General features: G+C 32.6%; 4 protein-coding genes and 2 non-coding genes across 9 annotated transcripts in view; 3 read left to right on the top strand and 3 right to left on the bottom strand.

The window, feature by feature from the left end:
* The window catches only part of LOC144844730 (uncharacterized), a 29,549-nt gene extending 21,860 nt beyond the window's left edge, over nucleotides 1–7,689 (bottom strand). For 2 of the 4 annotated variants that reach the window (XM_078701768.1, XM_078701769.1), the window contains exons 1-7: nucleotides 7,553–7,689; nucleotides 6,814–6,952; nucleotides 6,364–6,540; nucleotides 5,648–5,732; nucleotides 4,695–4,931; nucleotides 4,068–4,268; nucleotides 3,113–3,160 (exon numbers count right to left, since the gene is read on the bottom strand). In XM_078701768.1, the coding sequence (XP_078557894.1) occupies nucleotides 3,113–3,160; nucleotides 4,068–4,268; nucleotides 4,695–4,931; nucleotides 5,648–5,732; nucleotides 6,364–6,540; nucleotides 6,814–6,951 (886 nt within the window). In that variant the 5' untranslated portion in view covers nucleotide 6,952; nucleotides 7,553–7,689. Of the gene's footprint in view, nucleotides 1–743; nucleotides 3,161–4,067; nucleotides 4,269–4,694; nucleotides 4,932–5,647; nucleotides 5,733–6,363; nucleotides 6,541–6,813; nucleotides 6,953–7,552 lie in introns of those variants that run through there. The other 2 variants (XM_078701767.1, XM_078701765.1) reach the window with 2 other exon arrangements.
* LOC144844737 (intraflagellar transport protein 25 homolog) overlaps nucleotides 1–25,361 on the top strand; it is a 128,460-nt gene extending 103,099 nt beyond the window's left edge. Inside the window, exons 2-5 of the mRNA XM_078701785.1 lie at nucleotides 21,602–21,718; nucleotides 22,067–22,173; nucleotides 22,627–22,739; nucleotides 23,596–25,361. Of these exons, the coding sequence (XP_078557911.1) occupies nucleotides 21,627–21,718; nucleotides 22,067–22,173; nucleotides 22,627–22,739; nucleotides 23,596–23,703 (420 nt within the window). The 5' untranslated portion in view covers nucleotides 21,602–21,626 and the 3' untranslated portion in view covers nucleotides 23,704–25,361. The remainder of the gene's footprint in view (nucleotides 1–21,601; nucleotides 21,719–22,066; nucleotides 22,174–22,626; nucleotides 22,740–23,595) is intronic.
* Trnan-guu (transfer RNA asparagine (anticodon GUU)) lies at nucleotides 9,109–9,182 on the bottom strand. Its single transcript has one exon. It is a non-coding gene; the product is annotated as a tRNA-Asn (tRNA).
* On the bottom strand, nucleotides 9,255–9,328 carry Trnan-guu (transfer RNA asparagine (anticodon GUU)). Its single transcript has one exon. It is a non-coding gene; the product is annotated as a tRNA-Asn (tRNA).
* Nucleotides 10,093–15,424, top strand: LOC144844736 (uncharacterized). The gene is made up of 6 exons (XM_078701784.1): nucleotides 10,093–10,155; nucleotides 10,979–11,138; nucleotides 11,558–11,706; nucleotides 12,138–12,197; nucleotides 12,703–12,952; nucleotides 13,606–15,424. The coding sequence occupies exons 2-6, from the start codon at nucleotides 10,988–10,990 to the stop codon at nucleotides 13,623–13,625; spliced, it is 630 nt and encodes a 209-aa protein (XP_078557910.1). The 5' UTR covers nucleotides 10,093–10,155; nucleotides 10,979–10,987; the 3' UTR covers nucleotides 13,626–15,424.
* On the top strand, nucleotides 16,539–20,859 carry LOC144844863 (uncharacterized). The gene is made up of 6 exons (XM_078701959.1): nucleotides 16,539–16,709; nucleotides 17,257–17,316; nucleotides 19,481–19,585; nucleotides 19,715–19,813; nucleotides 20,378–20,444; nucleotides 20,737–20,859. The coding sequence occupies exons 1-6, from the start codon at nucleotides 16,539–16,541 to the stop codon at nucleotides 20,802–20,804; spliced, it is 570 nt and encodes a 189-aa protein (XP_078558085.1). The 3' UTR covers nucleotides 20,805–20,859.
* Nucleotides 25,362–25,460: the final 99 nt, after the last annotated feature.

The following is a 25,460-nucleotide window of genomic DNA, read 5'->3' on the forward strand; positions in this document are numbered from 1 at the left end:
ATAAACAGCTTAATTTTCAAACAATGTATCATCTTCAATGGAACTTGAAGTGAATGCATATAGAGTTTCTGCAGTGCATTATACAACATATTCCTTTTACAGTAATCCGTAACAATACACATTATTCAAGGATGCTCATATAAAAACTTTCGGATAGTTTTCCAAAACCAAGTTCAAATTTTAAAAGAAATAATCTTAATTTCATAATCTATTTTATTTTGTATCATTTAAATAGGAATAATCTCTGGAAGGGATCAATTTTTGTAACTCAATTTTTTTTTTAAATGTATAATTTACAAAAGCTGTTTGTATTATTGTATCATATTGTAGCTCATTCTATAACACATAAAAAAAAGTTTATCGTATTTGGTTATAAAGTAAAATCAAGTTCTGATTGCGCTCTGTGTAATATACAGTACACTAACCACAAAAACATTTTGATCTGGTGTGGACACAAAAGCAATCACAACTATGAGTTGTTAAAAAAATGTTCATATGGTCACATATTAAACTATAGACAAAGGGTTAGATTCGGTAAAAGAAGTCTTACTCTTAAGAGAAATTGCTTTGCTTAGGGAGAAAAAAACAATTGATGTAGAGAAATATATATTTCTATATTAAATTGTATGGATATGAAGTGAATTCTATAGTATATGCAGATAGCTGTATAAGAAAATAAATGTATGTATTGATTATGGAGGTATTAATTATTGTGACATGAAGTGATAACTCAATAATTTCATTAAATTTTAAGTAAAACATTTTATTTACAATATAGCACAATATAGACAGATGTATAAAACAATGAATGTCTCCATAAGCTAGATTGATTACAGACGACATTAGGAATTATAACCCTATAAAGACAGGCCTACTTTTAGTGTATGTTAATAAATGTCAAACTGATGTCACTTCCTTTCAATAATATTACATACAGAATATTTACATCATTTTATGCATTATAGTCTAAAAAACAAAGTTTAAAAAAACTACAATAATTGATATATTAAATGATAAAATAAATGTTCATTTTGTTTTAAATACATTTTAAATAATGTTAATATATGATGTTTATTTTTATGCTGATCAAGTCATTTAGAATTATTTATTAATTATTTAAACTATGGTGGTGGTCTATCCAGCCAAAGCTGAAAAAGGACTCAACGAATACCCAAAACTCTGCAAGATTTTTCTTGCGGTCCTAAATTCTTTACTCTAAAAATATGATGGAAAACCAGGGATGTTAGGCTAGCCCAAGAGTGTCCGGTTGAAAGTTGACTGTAATACAAGTAATTAGAGCTTGAACAAACCCTTCCATATGCTGCAATGTCAACGACTTATAGCACATCAGCGTCATAAATCTTGACCAGTCCGCAAACAGACAGTGTCAACGTCTGCAAGAAACTTGATGACATCTCTGATCGTGTTGTACGCCATATCACGTTACTTTGCCAAGATGCCAATAATCGTATCCACTTTATTTTAACCAAAGTCAATAAAAATGATGATTTAAGCGTATGCTATTTTTTGACAACCAAATACACAGCCACTAAATGTCTTATTTGTTAATAAAATGTTAACTTCAGATTCAAAGTGATTATATACTGAAGACTATTAAAAACATCTTTAACAGACTGCTATAATAAAACTTTAAATGTATAGTAATAAAAGTTGACAAGACAGCATCCAATATTTGGAATATAAGTCTTAAAAGTAAACAAACTGCTTGTTGGCTAGTGCGAGGCGGTTTATTTAACAGTGTATTGCAATTTGATGTTAAATACAAGAATGAATTGGTTGAGAGAAAAATGTGGTAGATGTCAGCAATCAGTCATATCCGGCAAAAATCAAACAAATTCACAAATATCAATCGTACGGCAAGTATGAATGACATCTACTGATTCATGGCGATCAATCGATTGAATGATTGTACGTTTAAATGACAACATATTGATGGTGCGTTAGCAGAAGTCAAAGCTAACTCACTGACATTCGATTGATACTGAAGTTCTAACGACATCGTTTGTGAGGCATGTGTCCAGATATCAAATCAAATGTCTAAATTAAAAATTGTGCTATAAAAACATCCTTCACTTTGGAGTAAACAGTAAATAAATGATATTTACATGCAATGCTTTTGACATCCACGTTGTTAACACAGTTTAAACATTGAAATGTATGTTGGCAAACACTTTTTAAATTTAACACAAAAGTTTAAAGAGAATGCCAACTATTAGAATTACTTGATTCGTTTTATGAAAGCTAGCCATGCAAGTTAAAGACTTGCAAACTGCTTTCCGATGCGTTAAATATTTCGTGAAGCATTTTAAAAATGACTATTTATTTCATTCAATAAATAGATTTGTTTCCAAAGGTGAAAAGTATCTTTAAAATGTTCAATTCTTTTGGTATAAATATCTAATACTTCCATAGTAAATAATTTTTCCATTAAAAAAAATCAAGGCTATGCGAAGAAGATAAACAGGCAGACGGTTATTGTTGATATCAAAACAATAAAGCACCATCATATTGTAAACGTTCTGTTGTCAACACGGAAATCTACATTAATCAAATCACTTTCTTGTCGCTTGACAATTCTTATTCTTCGAAAGAAATTCAATTCCTTGATAGGTTGCAACATCATCATTGTTCATACTTACTATTGTTGTGTAGTGGATAAACAATAATAAGTTTAGTTTGAAGTAGCAACAGAGGTACAATACAAACAACTATTAAATAAAGAGTTATTTAGATTCCTTATTCTGAGCAACTTTCTGCATCAAAGAACGAATCGCTCGTGCTCGCAGTTCCAACTCTAAAATTTCAAGCTCAGATGAAGGTTTTGAGCCTTCTGATTGCTCATTAGGCTTCACAACACAACTAAGATTATCTTGTTTTGGATAAGATAACACTTGCCCTATCCTGACTTCATTTTCAACCCTTTCTCTGTCTTCATTTTCAACCCTTTCTCTGTCTTCATTTCCAACCCTTTCTTTGACTTCATTTTCACCCCCTTCTTTGACCTCATTTCCAACCCTTTCTTTGACTTCATTTTCACCCCCTTCTTTGACTTCATTGCCACCCTGTTCCTCTTCCCAATCAATAATATTACCTGATACATTTGGATCCTCTTCTATTCTGCTCTTATCTGGTAAAGTTTCTAAATGTGGAAAAACAAATGTTATTGTCTTATTATTATACAAAGTATCAACTCCGCTAAAATTCCTCCTAAAATCTAAATATAAAGAATTTTCTTAATTTAATAAGTTGAGCATACTTCAATAACATCATTGCATTATTCATCTTAAAAAAACATTGACATTGTAAATCAATGTTTACAAATCTATGTGTTTGACTAGTGTGCTTATTAATGTGCACAAGAGTAATGTTGAATGTTTTTATGCGTCACATAAATCAATATTAAATCAAATTTGTCACATTAATGACAAAAGTTTCTCCTTTGTCATTTCAGTAAAGCATCACATTTTAGTACATTTTTTTTAGTACATAATTTTTTTTTACATTTTAAATATTCTAAAACTAAACATTTAGAGTGTTTGATCTACATGTGCTCAGTGTAGTTCAAATAAACAAGCACATATCAAATATATATATTTGTGTGTCTTCTAAGCCTACAGTTCTTGATCAAGCAAAGTTATGTAACCAATGAAATTGAATTGCATTGTAATGTATAAATATACTTTTGCGTCTGCTCAGATTCATTAGAACTTGTAAGAAAACTTAAACAACCATCCAACCAACAATCGGATTGGAGAAACAGATACACAAAATATCAAAAACTTTTGACAGAGTGTATTAGTACTAGGTAGGCACTGTATTTTGTGTAAATTCTTCTTCTCAAAGATAGATAGTAAACAAACTATCAAGCAAACTATAGATAAACTAAAAAGTGTGGGTGGGATTAATCTTCAGTTTTGTTGATTCCGCTCATTATTTATCAACAACATGTTTAATATTGTAACATTATTGCTCACATAGACTCGGTTTGACATCGTGTCATGTCAAGTTGGCCGTTAGTGTTCAAAATAGATTATATATATATTTACCCATATGCTCCTGGGTTGATGACCCAGCTTGACCTTCAACATTCTGCTGGACACTTCTTAATTCACCATCTTCACTCCCTTCTTCCATATCCTCACTAGTTACAGATTCATTTTCTTCGTCTGTTTCTTCCATCTTCTCTTCTTCATTTTCATCTTCCTCTTCTTCTGACCTTATTGGTGAGCTATCCTCAAGCTCAATAACTACGCAAAACAAAGACATTTTTTTCAATAAATTTAAAATAACAACAATTAATTAACAATCTATTTTTGCTGAGTAATAATAATATTAATATCTTGAAAAAATTTATTTAGATCCAAATAATTAATTTTTGAGTAAATTTCTTTTTTGTTGATACAATATGAAAAGTACTACTACTTTTCGCAAACGAGTTTGTAAGTACTATATTTGTACTTATTCATTCTCTCATATATATGAGATATATATCTTAATATTGTTGTATTTTTTATGTAATCTAAAAATATAGTACCTCAATTCAGTTCTTAATACCATGGCAACTTTTGTAAAACAGTTTATTTTTATATGCATTTTTGTGAATATAAGCCAGTATATTGGATTAAAAATGTAGAAGTGTTAATGCATTTACAACAGAAGTATAAATATACTACCATCAGCAGCATGCCTAGCATCAGATGTTGACGCCATAGAATCAGCCATCAAATCCTGTGTGCTGCCAACACTCATCTCTCCATCTCCTTGCTGACTGTCACACGTTGAATGCACCACTGTACTGGTGTCAGGACTTGTATCCCGCATTTGAGGCTCCTGTTGAATTTCTTTCTCTGCCATTCTACCATCATCTGATAACGATTCTTCTGTACCAGACGACGAGTTCATTTCTTCCCCTGTAATGATATCAAAATATATTGCTATTTATACACACCAAAGACTAGTGCTGTTTCATCACCTTAATGGTGATATAAGCATGTATGTATATAGTTATTTATACACACCAAAGACTAGTGCTGTTTCATCACCTTAATGGTGATATAAGCAATGTATATATATAGTTATTTATACACACCAAAGACTAGTGCTGTTTCATCACATTAATAGTGATATAAGCGATGTTCTAATAAGCAGAAACTTTTATTGTGAAATAAAAAATATAGTAAAAACAACCAGGGTTCAATCCTGACCTAGTGTCAGTGCTGTAACTCACGACTCTTTCAACTCCACTACCTAAGACTCATACGAGACTTAGTTTATAAGAACAATAAATTATAAAATATTTTATCCATCCTGTAATTGCCGAATTGGATGCATTGTTAGATGCGTTTGAAATAAAAATATAAAAAAAATTAAAAGTAGTGTTTTTTATTATACAGGCATAAAGGCATGGAATGACCTCTCTCAACCTATATTAAATTGAGCCTATTCAGTGCACTAACTCTACTAATCTAAAAAAACGACTTGATAAACATTGGCATGATAAGGGGTTAAAAAGGCTCAGCCTGGAAACTGCCCTTTAAACTGTAAGTCTAAAATAAGCTCTTAAGGATATCCTGGAAAATATTTTTTTCTGTAATGTAGTCAACTGCCATTAAGAGGCTTACTGTACCTGCAAGAATATGTCGGATCCTCTTTTTAGACATCCCCTCCAGCTGGTGGCAACATAGTTCTTTTAGCTCATTAACTGGAATATTCTACAAAATAAAATTGGCATTATAAAATTAAACAATTTAATGATACAGTATATAACTATCATATAGAATAAAGCTATTGCCCACCTCTAAATCTCTTTCTACACTATCAAACTTTATATGAAAAAAAAAAATGTGATGTGCCCATATATATGACGTCAGTACCATATTTGGGTACATCACATTTTTTTGTCACATAAAGTTTGATAGTGTAGACAGAGTTTAACAATTGTAAATTGGTTGGAAAAGTTAAACAAATATTAATTAATCTGACAATTGTAAATGGGTTGGGTTATGTAAAAAAATATTAATTGGTCTTCGTGTAGCTAAGGATATTATGACTTATAATAATATCTACTATATTTCACCTTTGACTATCAGCATGGTCATGGTTTTAAACTGTATTTGAATCGCCAACAGAGAGGGGTTTAGGTTAATAGTCAACATGACCGAACTTCCCCAAGTTATCAGGGAGTAATGGAGTATCGCCATTAAGGATGGGTTATGGGTTCGGAATGGGGTATCAACATGACCTGGATTTGTACTGGGAAGGTTACTAGAGAGAGGTACCTGATTTGGGGCTGCTATTTCAAAATACAAAAAAAAATTAAAATTAAAATTCATGTGACACAACCTTAAGAATATCCGGTAAGAGTGTTTTAAGTTTGTGTTCCTTGACAGATTTGAAGACATGTTCCAACATCTCGTCTCTATTACTGATATAAGCACCAATCGCCTTCAGCTCTTTATTAAGGTCCACATCAGAATCTTCATCTGCTTCCTGGTCATCGTTAGATTTCTTCTCAACCTTCTGAAAAAATAATACATGTCAAGTTTTTTTATTAACTGTATATGGCGCATGAGGCCAGAGTGGTGGATCTTTAAATAGCATTGTTATGTTATTTAATTTGTTATTTATTTATACTGGGTAACCTCTTCAGTCAAAGACTGTTCTACCACCAGAACCATGGAAGCATATATAATATACCATATAAGAAGCTTCTGGCTGAGTAAAAGTCAGGCAGTGGAAGACTGTAAGCTTAGGACACAAAATAAGGTAGAGATATTTTTATCTGTACTTTACTTTACTAGCATTCTTCTTCTTTTTTCCACCAGCTTTGACCTTGCCATTCTTTTTTCGTTTCTTTGAATTCTTTTTTACAGATGAATCAGCTTTACTTTGACTTGAAAAGATTGGTCTTGAGGGAATAATTTCGGACATTCTGAAACAAAAGTCAGGATTAAAAAGAAAAATAAAGTAAATATTATAAAATGAAAAGATCATGTGTATGGCCTAGGCCTAAAAGGCATTGATTTCCAAAGTGGTTCAGTAGAGAATATTAACGCTTTTTTATTTTGTTATCAGTGTACTGTAATACTGTATAGTGTTGTTGAGGTTTCTGACTTGTAATGAGGACTCTACTCGCTTGACTGCAGTAACACATATATTGTTTATTCAGTAATACTTGATAATACAATATAATAATTCAGTATAATATACAACTATAAGTATAAGGAACAGAGTGAGGAAACCAGAATACATAAGTATTCATAAAAATCAATACTTAATATTATAAACTATAAACCCATGAAAAATTGATTTTTTCATGTTATGTATTATAATTCCATACTCAGTAGTGGACAATTTGTTTAGCTAGGCCTTGTAAAATTCAGTAGCAGGCTTGCACTGACACTGACAGGGCCGGCTACGGCCTGGCTGGTTTGACGGCCTAGCCTAGTCTCTAGGCCTAGGCCACATATAATTTGCTGAAAATTAATAATTACTAGCCTACTAGGCCTAAAAACTTGAAAGATTTACATACAGATGTTAAGTGTTTCCCAATATATGGGGTATAGCCTAGTTATACTACTTCACAGTCAACGGTGATTTTTACGAAAACAACAAAATAATTTCCAACACACGACGCAAGAGGAGAGAAGATACGGGATATGGCGAGGACGAGGTATATTCAGAGCGTCATTCTGACGACCGAAGCATTCTCTACTTCTCCACGGAGCGCCATTTATGCCTTTATTAACTTCAATAATAGAAATAGTACTACGGTAACTGCTCAAGTGGACCTAATTTAGCACCAGGAGGGTAGAACAATGATATAAAATAGAAATAAGTCACTACTTTTAATATCGTTTCGTATGTTAATACACTGTGCTCAAGTGGACCGAATTTGGCGCCAGTGGAGCACAGTGATATAAAATAGAAATAAAGTCACTAAATTTTAATATCTTTTCGTATGTTAAAACACTGTGCTCAAGTGGACACAATTTGGCACCAGGGGAGCACAGTGATATAAAATAGAAATAAAGATACTTCAGTTTCAATATTTTCGTATGTTAATACTACTGTGCTCAGATGGACCTAATTTGGCGCCAGTGGAGCACAGTGATATAAAATAGAAATAAAGTCACTTAAGTTTCAATATCTTTTCGTATGTTAATACACTGTGCTTAAGGGGATACAATTTGGCACCAGTGGAGCACAGTGATATAAAATAGAAAAAAGTCACGTCAAAGTTTTAGGTAGGGTTTTCTACTTTAAAACTCGACTTCGTATTTGGCTAAGGCAAATTAGGAATTAGTCTAAGATTCGAAATTGGTCTAGAAATCGGCATCTTTGCAAATGTTCAATATTTTATCTTATTTCACTCTCCATTAACCCCATAAAAAAAACCATCGGAGACAAAGTATCTGTTTATTCTGGGACGGTGCGGCCATACACACCAACTACCATAGTGTATTCATAACATATTACAATACAATAGCTTGCATGAATCGGACATTTCGCTACCAATGTAGCAACATTGATTAACAAAATCAACAGTGAGGCGTGTTGCCGCGAATGACTAACACTACCGTCTTTCCAACTACACCTGCACAATCATTACATAACAACGCACGGCATACCAAACCGTTTTGTACACACCTGCGATGAAAATAATAAATTCAATTTCTTATGAAATTGAGGGCGGCAAACATAAAATTTACGAGATCGAATACAGGTTGGAAAAAAAATTAAATAAAAAAAAAGATGTTAAATGTGCTCTCCCTGCCTCAGCACTAAGGCCCTGCCACAGCCTTTTGGGGTCGTTTCCAGCACATCACCAGATGCATTGATGTTGTCGCCTCATGATGTGTGGTGGAAAGGGGGACGTATAATTCTGTGAACCCCAAACACAGTGGTCGCATACCTTTAACTCTATTCCACCGACCAGCGTGGGAATCGAACCCACGACATACGTGTTGTCAACACGGCGCTCAGGCGACTGAGCTAACTGGTCATTTTGTTTTTAACAAGGTTAATATGTATATTTATGAATAGAATATAAATATAAAGATGAATAGAAATTGAGTAAAAGCATATCGTCCATGGGTGGGCTTGAACCACCAACCTTTCGGTTAACAGCCGAACGCGCTAACCGATTGCGCCACAGAGACATATTCATGGTTAGAATGTTTTATTGTTTGGAATTTATATAAAAAATAAAAAGAAATTGAGTAAAAGCATATCGTCCCTGGGTGGGCTTGAACCACCAACCTTTCGGTTAACAGCCGAACGCGCTAACCGATTGCGCCACAGAGACATATTGGTTAAAATGTTTTATTGTTTGGAAGTTGTGAACTTTATATAAAAAATAAAATAAAAATTGAGTATATATTTATGACGTAATGATGAATTACGTAATACACGTATAAATAGACTATTATCAGCTGTTCAGTCATGTACTACTTTGTGGCGTAAACGGGCAATTCTCAGGTTTACGTTTGAGTGCTTTCAGCTCTAGATTGGGTTCGAACCTCTAAGGATTTTTTTTTAATGAAAAATAATGAATATTGCTTTTCTTTTATTTTTGAAAGAGAGATATTTTGAGGGTTGTAAATGTCAGGCAAAATTAACATCATTACGTATGAAGTAACCGATATTGAACATAATTATATACCAGGTTTGAAATATTTTTTAATTCCAGAAGTAATTTTTATCGATGTGATTAGATACGAAGGAGATACTGCATTAACATTTAGTGACTTTATTTCTATTTTATATCACTGTGCTCCCCTTGTGCCAAATTGGGTCCACTTGAGCACAGTGTATTAACATACGAAAATATATTTAAATTAGTGACTTATTTCGATTCTATCACTGTGCTCCACCGGTTCCAAATTTGATTCACTGGACCAGTTACCGTAGTACTATTTCTATTTCTGAAGTAAATAAAGGCATAAATGGCGCCCCGTAGAGAAGTAGAGAATGCTCCATCGTCAGAATGACGCTCTAAATATACCTCGTATGGCGGAACGAGTGAAAAATGTCAAAGGTTAATAAAAGCATGCTTTTGTGGTGGTGCGCGTTGTGGATGAACAACGTGTACGGTGACCGTGTAATATTTTCTTTAATCTTACTATAAAATAGGTATAAGTAACACATTGTATTAGGCTTAGTTTTTATATTATATTATAAGGAACATTAATATTGTAAATGATATTAAGTTTAGTAGATTTTAACCTTTAAAAATGTTAAGCCTAGTCAGGCTTCTCATATTTGTTGTGTGTGTGGCGGCTCTTACACTGCTTTCTGGGTGACCACCCAATACGAGAGTGGGAGCCTAGCCTCTGTCTGGACTAACCATAACCTAAGAGAAAAGCAACCTCAAAACACATTATCTGTATATATAAATGTATCTTTTCAATGAATATAATATCTAGACTGCATATTTAAACAGGGCAGGGGACGAAGAATAATAATAACAATAAAAAATACAATTTTTAGAAATGTTCATGATAAACAGTAGTAGATTGATGCACTAGCTAGTATAAAGCATAAATTATACTTTTGTTTACACTCTCTGTGACTTGCTAAATTTTTTTTCTGATTCTAAAATGTTGCAGGTTATAGATATAGGCTATAGCAAATACTCTGGATCTAAATAATGATAGTATATGAGCAAGATGTAAATTGCAATGCCAATGTCTGTAGTGTAATCAATCCCTTCCACTCAACAAAAACGGCATTCATGAGAACCAAACTACATGTAAAGCACGTACAGCGTTAACCACTATGGATTGCTACAAACAGAAACCGTCATTAGCCAATTTATAGTTTAATTTTGCAGCCACCAGAAGCTTTGATGCGATACCATATTAGTATTACCCTAGCCACATCATTAAAAAAAGGCAAGATTTAAAGGTTAAAAGTAGGGTAAAGCAATCATTAAAAACTTTTTCTTCTATTATAGATCTATACAATGTCTTATCGTGGTGGTGGTGGACGAGGGTTTGGCGGTGGCCGGGGTGGAGGTAGAGGTGGTGGCTTTAGAGGAGGAAGAGGAGGAGGCCGAGGAGGCGGTCGTGGGGGTTATAATAATTACAACCAAGGGCCTCCTGATTATGTTGTTGGTAAAGTATTTCAAGTTTGAGTAATAATATAAGGTTGATTTTATATCATTTAAAATTATTTCTCTACATTCTGAATGATCTCTTCCACAATTGAGTATACAACAACATTACTCTATAAATTTAGTATTACTCTTTGTTATTTATTTTCTTATTTATTTTTTATTTTATTTCAAAACACAAAGCATCAGCAAAATTAATTCATCAATAACAGAAGGGTTAACATACAATGAATACAAACACAAACAAACATAGTCGGTGGCCTATGTTTCTGTACAAACATTATACTTTTTTTTTGTAGAGCCTTGAAATACAGTATAGTAAATCTATATGTGTATTTTACATTCTTTAAACTGTTATTCCTACATGTACATACTGACAGCAAAACATAGTATTCACGATTACAATTCTTTTAATTGTAGAAATTGGAAATTTTGCACATCCATGTCAAGATGAATTGGTCTGCAAAGGAACTAATGAGAAAATTCCGTACTTCAACGCACCGATATATTTAGAAAACAAGTCACAGATTGGCAAAGTTGACGAAATATTTGGCCACTTGATGGACTATGTATCCTTTTTATGCATTAAAAAATTAAATTAAATTGTGAATCATTTACAAAACTGTATTTTGTTTTTTATCATTTTTATCACTTACATTTTAAAGATGTTTAATGTTAATGTTTACTTTTACACTTTTTTAGTCAGTTTATGTGTATGTACCTTTTTAATCAGATTTGCTGACAACCGACATTTCTTTGTTTTTTACGAAGACAAATAAAGTTTCTTGTATCTTGAATCATAGTTGCCTATCAAAAAAGCTGCTGTATACTGATGTAGGCGACTAACAATACATACACCATGTACTGTATGGTCACTAACTCCCTCATTTCCAAATGCTCTTGGTTTAGGTATATGAATTCCTAATTAAGTGTCGAATCAAAAACATTAAGTAATTAGTACCACTCAAAATTACCAGTTTCTTCTTTAACTGTAGTGCAGTATTTTTCTGTAAAGCTGTCTGGAGATATGAAGGCAAACTCGTTCAACAAAGGTGAAAAGGTCTGAAAATATTTTATTTTTTAGAAACTTATATTTTGTTATTAGACATCCTAAGCTCTGTCTACACTATCAATCTAGTTTGACAAAAAAAAAAGTGTGATGTGCCCAAATATGGTAATGATATGCTTAAATATAGTACTGATATGACATCATCATGTCCATATATGGGCACATCACATTTGTTTGTCACATAAAATTTAGACAGAGCTTTAAATTTACATTTCTGCAACAATAAAAATAAAGATTCCAACTTATGTGCATAGCGCCCTCTTACAATGTACCATTCTATTGTATATTTAGTGTATTCATTCAACTGTACATATATAATTCTATACATATTTTGAAAAGTAACTTGCTGTTAAAGACAAAGATTAGACACTACATAAACCTTATATTTACTGTAATGAACAAACCAAATATAACCTTTACATACAGTAAGACACTGGAATAAAACAAGAAGTAACATAGTTTAATTATTATAACTTTATTCTGCTCTTATTCTCAGTTCTTCATTGATCCAATGAAGTTATTACCGCTGCAGCGGTTTCTACCTGGGCCAAAGGGAGCAGGAGGCAGAGGCCGTGGAGGTAGAGGTGGAAGAGGAGGAGGCCGTGGGGGTAGAGGTGGAGGAGGTCGTGGCGGTTTCCGTGGAGGCGGAAGGGGAGGAGGATTCCGAGGAGGAAGAGGTGGTGGTGGAGGTTTCCGTGGTGGTAGAGGCGGTGGATTCAGGGGCGGAAGAGGGGGCAGAGGTGGAGGTAAATACCGAAATTTAAGAAAAAATTTCGATTTATATCACTTATATATTATATCGCTTATTTCAACACTATCTTACACAACAAAAAAATTAAACCAAAATTTCATTTTCAAGTTGATAGTTTGTTACACATTAAGTAATAATATGAACTATTACAGCAGTTTGACATTAATTGCTGATTGACCTAGTTACTGGAGATACAAAACAAAGTTTCCATAAACACTACTGAAAGAAAATAAACAAATTGTACTGTAGATAAAAGTCTCATCATGCTTGCAATTCTACAATATGTAGATAATTTTGTTGGTATCATACATACACACAGTACATACATTTATTCCATGATAAGATATCTACAAAGTTGCCATAGACACTATTGAAAGCAAATAAACAAATTGTACTGTATTACTGTAGATAAAAAAAATCTAAAACCATGTTTGGTAACTGTATGTAGATATATATTATGCGGGTAACAAATGCTAGGCTGAAATTAAGCTGGACGTTTTTCGTTTATACAGAGTAAACAAACCAGTCCCTTCAAACACAACTACATCTTTCTAGAATTGAGATATACAAATGTAAAGTTCATGATATATTTTAATGAATTAAGTTACATGTTCTAATAATAGCTATATCTTCATTCTAATATTTTAGGTGTATTTAAAAAGTACTGAGCAAGACATCTTGAGACCAAAAAGTGAGCAGCGTTTAATGAAAACTTGTGAGAACTTTACAGACATCTTGAAAAGACTCGCTTACAGAACATGCTTTCGTTCTGAAAGGAGACTGCATTTTTAATGTGCATAGTGTGGTGCTTTATTTTGTACTTAACAAAGACTACACAGTCATCTGTCTGATAGCTGGATATGATATTCTTGGCCTGCCTCAAAATGTATAGTTCGATTGAAAAACTGGTTAACATTTGAGTGTCTGCAGTCCAGAGAGTTGACAGGTGCTTGCTTAATAGTAGAGCAGTTAATGACATGAGCTGTGCATTTTATTACCACCACTTGATTTCAAAATGGCCGCCATACCGGACGTTGGACACTTGGCACCCCCCGATATTTTGAATCTATATACATCAAAGAAACTTTGTGGCAAGTTTCATGCTTTGGTTATAAAGTGCACAACTTGGCTATTTTTATGGCGTTAACTGCTCTACTATAACAATGTGAAAGGAAAGCATGTCAAGTAATCCAGTCAATTTAATGTGCACTAATCATAACACATTCAAATGTACATAAGTTACGATAATAAACATCATTGCATCTAATGGCATGTTGAGTGTAACAAGTAGTAGAAGTAGAAATTGGTAAGATGCTTGCCTACCAATATTCTGGTTCAAATCCTGATGCCAGAATGTCTTTTTGTCAAAACATTTTTCTCACTTTGTTTATGTAGAGTATTTTGTCCTGTATTGACAAAGTGATTAAAGATGTATTGTCCCCCTGAAAAAATAATTCTTAAAAAATTTTTTTTTGAATATGCCATTTTAATGTAACATAATAGTTATCTACTTTGACCAAAAATTGGATCGAAAAAAATGTATTTACATGAAAAAACTGTAATTTAAAGCAAAAAGTGGCCAGCCAGTGGGTTTTTGGTTGAATTTAACCATTTATTTTGTCAATTTTTTGTCTATGGAAGTGATTAACTTTATTAAAAAGTTCTACAAAATAACATATTCAAAGTTTGATTTAATTAATCTTCATTTTTCATGTTTTTGGGGGACAATACATCTTTAAGTTTACTTTTTATGCCTTAGTTTTATAAATTGATAAGTATAATGTAGAATAGAATCAATAATATAATATAATTTTCTTAATACAATGGAAGAGAGGATATGGTGCTTCTGTTTTTGTCCTTAACATTTTAGGATGACCTCTTTAACACCATCGTCTATTGGTTTCTACAGTAGTTCCTGGATTAAGGAAAAACACCATTCCAAAATTAAATCCTTTCACATGACTCGATGTTTGTAAAAAATATATAAATATTTTGGCACACTTGGCGTTTCATATGTATATACTTGAGCTCGGAAAATCAAAATGCTGATTGGAAAATGACCAATAACTAAATATTTCAACAAGTGTACCTTTCACATAGCATTCGAGTATCCCTTGGATGGGTACAGTACTAGTGTACAGCAGCTGCACTTTCAACTTTTTATCTAATTTGTTAAAGCATTTCAAGATAACAATATAGATTATAAATCGATAATGTATGCATTGCTATGTAACCATGTCGATGAATTTATTTGATCAGGAAGTAAGATTTTGTTCAAACATCTTCAATAACTTATTGAATAGTTAATATAGATAATCTCCCCACTGATAAGAGAAAAGGGGTATGGTATACTTTTGATGACCTTTCAATTAAATAAGCTCACTCTTCCTTAAAAACACATTTTATGATTTTAAGAAATATTGTTTTTATTGAAATGTAAATAAAATAAAGGTGGATTGGTACATTTTGTGCGAGTCAGTATTAGAGATGTGCTAATTTGCTAAAGGTTGATTCCTACTAGCATAGGTTTCGATGACATTCCTCCATCGTATCTAAGGCCTTGTCTACACTATCAAACTTTATGTGAGAAAAAAATTTGATGTGCCCATATATGGACATGATGATGTCATATCACTACCATATTTGGGCACATCACACTTTTTTTTGTTAAACTATAGTGTAGACAGAGCTTTAGGAATCACAATATTACTTTACGAATCATAACGCTTTTTTTATCAAACTAGTTTGATAGTGTAGACAGAGCTTTAGTAACACCAAACATGTTGGGTGTTACTAGGATACGAGACATGGCCTATACTGCAGTATATCATAATTGAAAAGCGAACTTTTAGATACGATAAATAAATAAGTTTACGTAAACATCCTAATATTAATATTAGGGCACAAAACTATGACGCTTCTGGTTCAAGGTTCGCTGAAAATAAGTTAAAATATATTTAAGTGGGCTAAATGCATTCATTTGGAACGAAAGATCGTTGTGCGAGGTTGCGTTCATAACTTGTCGATTTGATTCAGATATTTTTTCCAGCCTTCAGGTAACAGGTCAGATGCACTAATTGTGCTAAACAAAATTGTCTCTCTAAAAAATAATTGTTGTTTAATATGCAATTTTAATGCATGTTATATAATAGTTGTTCACTATAATTTGACCGATTATTTACCATGAAAAAAACTGTAATTTAAAGCAAATAAATGTTCAAATTGGCTGCCATCAAATGAGATTTTTATTAAATTGATTTTGTCTTTTTATAAGAGAAACATTCGTTTTCGCTTTTTTTCTGCAAAAGTTATTAACTTAAAAACCCATTGACTGTCAGCCAATTTGACCATTTTTTGCTTTAAATTACAGTTTTTCAGGTAAGTACATTTTTTTTTTCGATCAAATTTTTAGTCAAAATGGATAACTATTATGTTGCATTAAAATAGCATATTCAACAAAAATTTTGTTAAGAATTATTTTTTCAGGGGAACAATCTTTAAAAGTAATATCGTGATTTCTAAAGAGTGATATTGTGATTCCTAAAGAGTGATTTCGTGATTTTTTTTTAAATAGGACAATCATGAACACGAACGTGAATGGAGCATTACCTCAACCACTGTCACACGTTAACCTAAAGAATATCAAAATCACAGCCATTCTTCAGATTGTCTGGGCTTCTCTTAGTATACTTTATGGTATTGTAGTAATGGTATTTACTTTAGTTGCGGATCAACTTACTATCGGCGCTGCGGTAAGACATTCATTTTTAAAGCAAAACAAAATGTATAAAATTGATTGCAACCGGGACATTATTAATTGACGAACTATCAATAACATTGATCGATAATCATCAGTCAATAATCACTGATCTGTTGAATTGTCGATGAACCATCGATAGTCAATCCCAGAATCGATCTATTAGTCCATCAATAAATCAATCATTTTTCTAGGAAATGTTTAAACAATTAGGCCTATACAATGAAGCTAAATCATAACCCAAATATGCATTTAGTTTGAACGACTGTCATACCCATCCTGACCGTATTAACATCAAATGCATAAAAATTATGGTAATTTTGAAAAGTGGAAAGAAGGATGAATTTGTATCTGATGAATAAAACTCCTACCACTAAAAACATCCTGGCTCCGGCTCTGAACGGTATAAAGTGTTTGATTGAACCAGGGAAAAGTGAAATTACAAAGAGTGAAATTCCTCCCTGATTAAACACTTTTATTCTTTTGGTACGGATCAAAAACATCTCCGTGTATTATGATATGGCATCGTGTTGTATTTGCAGCTATACCTACCAGCAGGGGTGTTCGGTTTAATGGCAGCCAATGACATTGGAATAAAGTCAGTAAGTAATGTTTTAGTTCTAGATTTTATTTGCCCTGGGCCTGGCGACGATCGCATGTAGGTCTAAGACATGTAGAGACACTGGTTTAAAGCGTGGATTAAAAACAAGCACGAACCCCAACCCCAAAAAACATGTCACAAAGGGAATACATTTTACGCCTGCAGAAGTTGTTCTTAATCTCTATAACGGATTGAATGCCTTTAAGGAACATTTTCTTTTCGAAACAAAATATATAATACAAATGCGATGACATTAATGGCAGTGCATAATTCTTTGCTAAAAAATAGTCAATTTTCAGTTCATTATAAATTTGTGGTGTTGTTATCAATAGCAAGTATGTTATTGTTAATGGTTGAAATTATTACACAAGTACCAAATATGTTAACAAAGAAAGAACTGGTAGAGAACAAGCAGTCGCTGGACCTCATAAAATCTCAGTTAGAGAACTCAAGGAAGGTAAAAAGAAACAGGACATTAGTGAATCCTCATTTAAAAGACAACCAACATAAACCCTACTTATGGAAGAACTTTTAATTGACCTTAATTTAGGCTCCCTTTCATCATCTGTGTTTAATCTCAGCAATCTTGACGGAGATAGAGATCCTGATAATAATATTCTAAATAATATGAATTGGGAGTGCAATTACACAGATGAACAATTTAGTAGAGAATGTGATATTAAAAATAAGTTTACTATTATTTATTTTAATAGTCGTAGTATGGGTGCAAATTTTGACAAAATCAAAAATTATTTATCAGAGTTGAGATCATCGCCTGATGTAATTGCAGAATTACAGAAACATGGATAAGACCTGATAATCCGGTTACTTTTCACTTTAATGGCTATGTATTTTATAGTATTTTAAGACAAGAAAAGTATGGAGGGGGTGTTGCTCTGTTTATAAGAGAAAGTCTTAAACATAATATTATTGATAATATGTCATCCGTGATACCCGACTGCTGTGAATATATTTCGGCTATTGTCTATATTAATAATTCTAATCCAATTTACATATCATGTATATATCGTGCACCTGGTACAGACATAAAAATATTCACCGACATATTTTCAGATCTGGTCAAGTCAATGAATGATACGCGGTTATTTATATGTGGTGACTGGAATATAGATTTACTTAAACATGAGACTTTTTCCTCTAATTACTAAACCAACAAGAATAACAGAAACAACAGCAACCCTGATAGATAATTGATAGTGGTATCTTGATTAACGATATCACAGATCATTTACCAATTTTTACAACAATTAATCATAATGTTACGCCAAGTACTACACATGAATATATTACTAAAAGATATTTTACTGAGGTTAAAGTGAATGCTTTAAAAAATGACTTTCGTCGCACTGATTGCAACAGTGTATTTATTGAAGAAGATCCAAATAATGCTTACGATGTTTTTCATGGTAATTTTATACACCTATTCAATAAACATTTCCCTCCCTAAGAGATTAAATTGACACAGAAGAGTAATTCAAAACCCTGGTTCACATCTGGCCTAATTAATGCACGTAAAAAGAAGAATAATCTATATCAACAAATATTCTGAGAAATGCTGAGAAACTATATTATAATAATTTATTATTGTTAAAACAAAATTATATTAGAGGTACTTGGAGTATCATCAATGGTCTGATTAAAACAAGAAATTATGGAAATCTGCCAAAAGATTTTATTTAAGATATGAATAAGTTAAAATATGAATGTGAAATGAATGTTAAGATATGAATAAGTTAAAATATGAATGTGAAATGAATGTTAAGATATGAATACGTTAAAATATGAATGTGAAATGAATGTTAAGATATGAATACGTTAAAATATGAATGTGAAATGAATGTTAAGATATGAATAAGTTAAAATATGAATGTGAAAAGAATATGTTAAGCTATGAATACGTTAAAATGTGAATGTGAAATGAATGTGTTAAAATGTTAATGCCCGTGTGCCTTTTCTTCATATTTCTATTTATATATTATACTGTTTTGTAACAGGGGGTTTCTACTTATAAGCTGTGCTTCAGGATTCCCCCTTTCCATTCTTTCATTTTTGCAATGATTATTTATGTATGTTTATGTTTTTTTTGTTGTGAATGGAAATAAAGAAACAAAACAAAACCCAAAAATGTTATTTCTATTTTATAGGTTACAGCATACCAGATATTTTCGGCGATTAGTTGTACTTTTGCTGCTATACAATCATTGCAATATTTCGTACTAATGATTTTAGTTTTTCCTTTCTTCATTGGGGTAAGTACTAAAATAACTAGGCCTATACTACAGTATTTATTACTATTCATGTTGGTTTGGTACATTATTATAAATTCAAAATGAGTATAAATATATATAAATATATAAATAATTGATCTATCCTTTCAGGGTTTTCTATTGAATCTAGCTCAATGTATCACTAGTGGCATAGCGGCAGGTTCGATACAATCATCACTAGGATGCTGTTGGCAAAACATAGGTTCTACGGTATGTCTTTTATTTTAGACATCTTCTTATCTGAATTTTTACAGGTTTAGCTATGAGTATTGCGTTTGTTTGTTTGTTTTTATTGTTTTAATAAAATAACTGCATGGCGTAGGCTGAATTGACTCCACGACGTTTGCGTGTGAACTTCTTTGGCAGTTGCGTTGTTTGCCGTTTTGTACCACAGTACATGCTCCATCTTAACGAGTACAGTTTAGATATTAGACCTTTCTATAATTGCCGATCTTTTCATTCGTCTTTCAACATCCCATTTCCTCTCAGGGCATAGCTTTCTGCATCCCTCATTTTTCTCTTGGGAGCCAACTTTTTCCTTTTCAGTGAGGGTCAATCAATCTTTCTCTTCAACAACCCATTTCATTATATGCCTATCTTTCGTTCATGGCAAAGTTATCCATTGTTGTAGGGCCTATCTTTAGTTTTCTGTATGTTCTCTTATGATTTCTTCTTTTTGTATTCTACAAATCCAGATATTAACTGAATAGATCACAATGACTAATAGCTAACGTATTATTTTGATAAAGTTACGTATCATTACTTTTATTGCAGATAAGTGAAAGTCATGCACTTAATACTGTAGTTCCAATGCCACCCTTAGAGAACAAACCGAACACAGGTAAACAATTACAATACAGAGTGAAGTTGATACAGTTTGCCTATATATTTAATATCATTAATGTAAAGGCACATTTTAGCCGGTTTGGTAATACAGCGGCATTTATATTTTTAGAACTGAACTGTCACTTTGGACTAATTAAACGTAGCATCACGTACATGCACGTACGTTGAAATATGAGTATGGAAAGTTGAAATGAAATTTGCCATCCTATGATGAATAAATTAACGAAAATGAAAGTATTGTATTGATATTTTACATTATAAGGTTTCTATTGATTTCTTTTTGGCAGAGTTGACGAACAACTTCTACCAATCAGACGGTTACCAACCTCAAGGAGTGCAGACCATCATAGACTAGGTGTTTCAATACAAACACCACCAAAAAACGTCGATGCATTTAACATTCACGCTTGATATAAAATCAACTGTAGTAGTTCTGATATATACATATTTTAGGCCTACTGATTATACGCACTATTGCTTATTATTTTGTTATTCTTGAATTAATCCGTAGTAAAATTATAGTGATGTGTAAGTCTATGGATGACGTTTTCTATATTCATTTAAATTTCTAGAAACATTTTGCTGTGATCACATATAGTAATTGGTTAATTTCTATTTCTAAATAAACCTTACTATTTTTTAAGATTACCGTTGTTTGATTTTTGTTTTATATGTATCAACAAATGTAGACCTGAATACAATTACTTAAATTAAATAACTTATTTCATGTTTCATATTTCTACTGCCGGGTAATCTTTGCCAATGAAAACTACAATACAGTGTGTAATTTAATGTGTGCTTTACCTAGAAATTCAATTTATTTAGGCCTACCTCCAAACGTGATAACAGTGAATGTAGGTATATATAGTATAATAAATCTTTGTTAAAGGATGAGAATTTCAAAAGACATATAAAATGCTCTGTATGGACAATCCTTATCCAGGGGACACCCCAATTAAGAAGACACTTTTGGGTCAGGGGTTCCACTGTAATTTCAATCATTGTGTCTTAAGAAAAAAAACTTACCATCATCAGACATATATAAGATCTTTGCTACCCATCAATAATGTACCCACACATTGGAATAGAGAGGGCGCTGTTATATTTGATACCATGGTATCTGGTAAATATTTATGTCGATGCGATCTCGACGTCGGTTTAAAAACAGATTTATAAAATGTTTGATTTAGCATTAATTAATGCAGGTGCGCAGGTTGTTTTAGCAACATCTAGTGATGAAAAGCATCCACCAGAAAATATGCTTGATGGGTAAGCCTAGCACTAGCCTAGCTACTAGCCTACTACTCACTAGCCTACCTGAGGAGGCCTACTATATAAGCTAGGAGTAGGCGGCCTAGCACCAGAATAAGCTAGGCTAGTTATACTTATATTACCTAGTAAGCCTAGCCTAGGCCCCTACTAACTAACTAAACTAGGAATAGGATAGCACTACCATCGAGGAATGATTCCTCCATGCATGGAGTAACTCCATGCTCCATGGTACTACTACCGTCCTGTGATAATATTTTTGAAAAATGACCATCCATCATGGTCCATTCATGACATGTGTGCATGTTAATAAATAAATACTGTAATATTTTTTCGTTGTTTTTGCAGGAGTTTACAGACATTTTATGCAACAACCGGGATGTTTCCTCAGGAATTTGTTATTTCATTTCAATCATTGATGAACATAAACAAAATCAAAATACATTCATTGAATAGTAGGTAGCTCACATTTAGGTTTATTTAAAGGACATTAACATCAATCAAACCATTGATCACAATTTTGTCCTTTGTGGTTAGATTAATATTTCTAAATTAATATGGAATGAAATTTAATCCATTCTACCTAACAACTATCGTTACATTTTAATTACATTAATTGAAGACTATCAATTAAGTAATTAGTAAATTTCCTTAGCAAAAATCTTCCTTAGCACTACATACAGTGTGTTAACTTGTTAATCTGAAGTTACTCCTTACTCTTATTCTGTATCAGCAATTTATTTATACACAAAGGGCGAAACATACTGTTGATAAAGCATAAAACACAACTTCCAAAAGTAGATTCCATTGGTCCAGATGCTTCAAATGTGTTGAAATATCATGGCACAGTATCACAGTCGCCAAACAAACTAAACTAACACTAAATTGTTGTCTTTGTTTTTCAATAGTAAAAGATGTTATTGTTTCAAGAAGTGTGCAAAATGATAAGACAGACTTTGAGTTGTTAACAGAAAAGGCTTTTACAAAGTCCGAAGGAACTCTACAAAATGAAGAATTTAGTGTAAGTATAAACAAACAAAATGATTATTGATATAAATAATGAAATATTACAGTAAAATCTCTTAACCCTTGACATTGCTTTTAAGCGTATTTTCCACTGCGCAAATTTATTTGATTTTTCCTAATTAAAAGCGAAGACTAATGCACACGCATATTAATATTATCATCTAGTTTTTGTGACTTGAACAATCAGAACTCTAGGATGTTTGAATATAGTATATTTGTTGATAAAAAAATAGTTCATTTTTGCCTCTAGTGCTACCCCTGAATCTGCCCCTGTTATTATTTCAGTCAAATTAAATTTCCACTGTTTTTATAATGTAAATTTCTATGTAAATTCTGATTTCAATACATTGACAATATTTGAAACAACAGTGCTTACACATATGAAAAAGGTTTCAGAAAAAAAAATTAATTTTGAGTGTAATTCTTACTTGTTATTTGTCTTGCTAAGCTTGGTTCGCACTATGTTAGCATACTGCAAGTAATTTGACCAATCACGACATGATCATCCAAACTGTCGCTTGTGATTGGTCAACTCAGTTGCGTTGTATATACTCCCTTCTATTGGGTCCATCCAAGTGAGAACCAAGCTTTATGCTCTGTCTACACTATCAAACTAGTTTGACAAAAAAAGTGTAATGTGCCAAATATGGTAGTGATATGCCCAAACATGGTAGTGATATGGCATCATCATGTCCATATATGAGCACATAACATTTTGTTGTCGCATACAGTTTAATAGTGTAGAAAGAGCTTTAGAATTTACCTCAAATCTTTTATATAGTGCCTACATATTCTTGCAGTATAGAGTATTTAATAAAGAGATTTCAGAAATTGTTGTTTTTTTTTAATAGTTTGAAGCAACCACAGCGCACCATCTAAAGTTTGTTATAAAGTCAGGGTATGATTTGTTTACATCAATCTACCGTGTGCATGTTGATGGAAATGCCATTCATCAGTAAAGCAATCTGGCCTGCACAACTCGCAAAACAGTAATTGAAAACAAAAATATTGATATTTGTTACACATTTAGGAGTACTAAAGCTTGTAAGAAGAAGGCTTAGATTTGAACCCAGGATCCTGTGATTAGTAGACAAGCATTTATCACCACTTTTTTTTTTTTTTTTTTTTAAATGTTCATATTTATAATAATAATAATATCCTGGATTTATATAGCGCCTAATCTTGTGAAACCTCTAAGCGCTGAACATTATTAACCGCAGTCATTTTTTTGGATCAAACACATACTCCCATATAATAATGCAGCTAGTAATCAGCGCAAAGTTGTGTGTTGATCTAACCATGGAGGGAATATACAGGTATAAGATATTTCCTCCATGATCTAACCGGGTTCCCATTTATACACCTGGGTGGAGAGAGGCAAACGTAAGTAAACTATCTTGCCTAAGGATACAAGCAATGCGGCGAGAGTTGGATTCGAACCTTGATTTCACTATCAGTAGTCGAATGTCAAACACACTACGCCACATGCTCTATATCCTCCAGTGAATTACAGGATGGATACGCTTATAAACTAAACTTGGTTCCTACAATAATGGAACGCAAATGGAAATGCAAGTGAGTTGACCAACCACAAGTGACTTTTCTGATAATCCGTCATGTCCTGATTGGTCACCAATGAAAAATAACTAGGAGTGAGAATAGGCTAAAGCCCAAATAGATTCTGCACTCACTCCATACAATACAAACTGTTCAAGCAAAACCTTATACAGTACAAGAAAATTAAACAATTGTGTCCAAATGGGAACCAAGATTTAGTTTCATTCAGGATTGAACCCTGGCACTAGGTCAGGATTGAATCCTGGCACTAGGTCAGGATTGAATCCTGGCACTAGGTCAGGATTGAACCCTGGCACTAGGTCAGGATTGAACCCTGGCACTAGGTCAGGATTGAACCCTGGCACTAGGTCAGGATTGAACCCTGGCAGTAGGTCAGGATTGAACCCTGGCACTAGGTCAGGATTGAACCCTGGCACTAGGTCAGGATTGAACCCTGGCACTAGGTCAGGATTGAACCCTGGCACTAGGTCAGGATTTAACCATAGAGCCTAAGATTGGATAACAACCAGTAAGCTACTATAACTATTTATATGAGATTTATATTTAAAACCATACCTTAAAAAAGTTGGGAATATGCAAGATGATCTTGGTTTGTTATTGTTTTTAATTGGTTGTTATATATTCTGTTTCCATGATTTAAGTATTTAATTTATATCATATATAGAACTACTGAATTTGTATAGTACAACCATTCAATTATGTAGGCCTAGACACATGGAGAACTGTACATTATTTATTTAAGAGAAATTGACAATGTTTTGTATTTGTTCGCTAAGTTTAAATGCTAGTCATTGTGATGTGTTAATATTATTGATTAGTAGTGTTATGGCATATTGTCTGATTTGTATTACGAACGTTTGTTTTACAACACACCAATTCAATATTGTAATAAATCACCAGTGAACATATGTTGGCATATGCTCCTAATTTCATGTATTGTCCGGTATTATGGGAGAGAATTACTATTAAAGAGAGCAATAAAATTGAACCATTCCATGAGACTTGGAAAGATTAGCAAATTAAAAGTTATACATTCAAACACCGGATTGCATTATTTGTTTTCCTATTAGGTTAAGGCAGAAACTATAGAGGACGTGCATATATCATGAAATAATGCTACCGGCTTTACTTCAATAGC

The sequence above is a fragment of the Antedon bifida genome, chromosome 6 (assembly GCF_963402885.1).
Source record: "Antedon bifida chromosome 6, ecAntBifi1.1, whole genome shotgun sequence".
NCBI lineage: Eukaryota > Metazoa > Echinodermata > Crinoidea > Comatulida > Antedonidae > Antedon > Antedon bifida.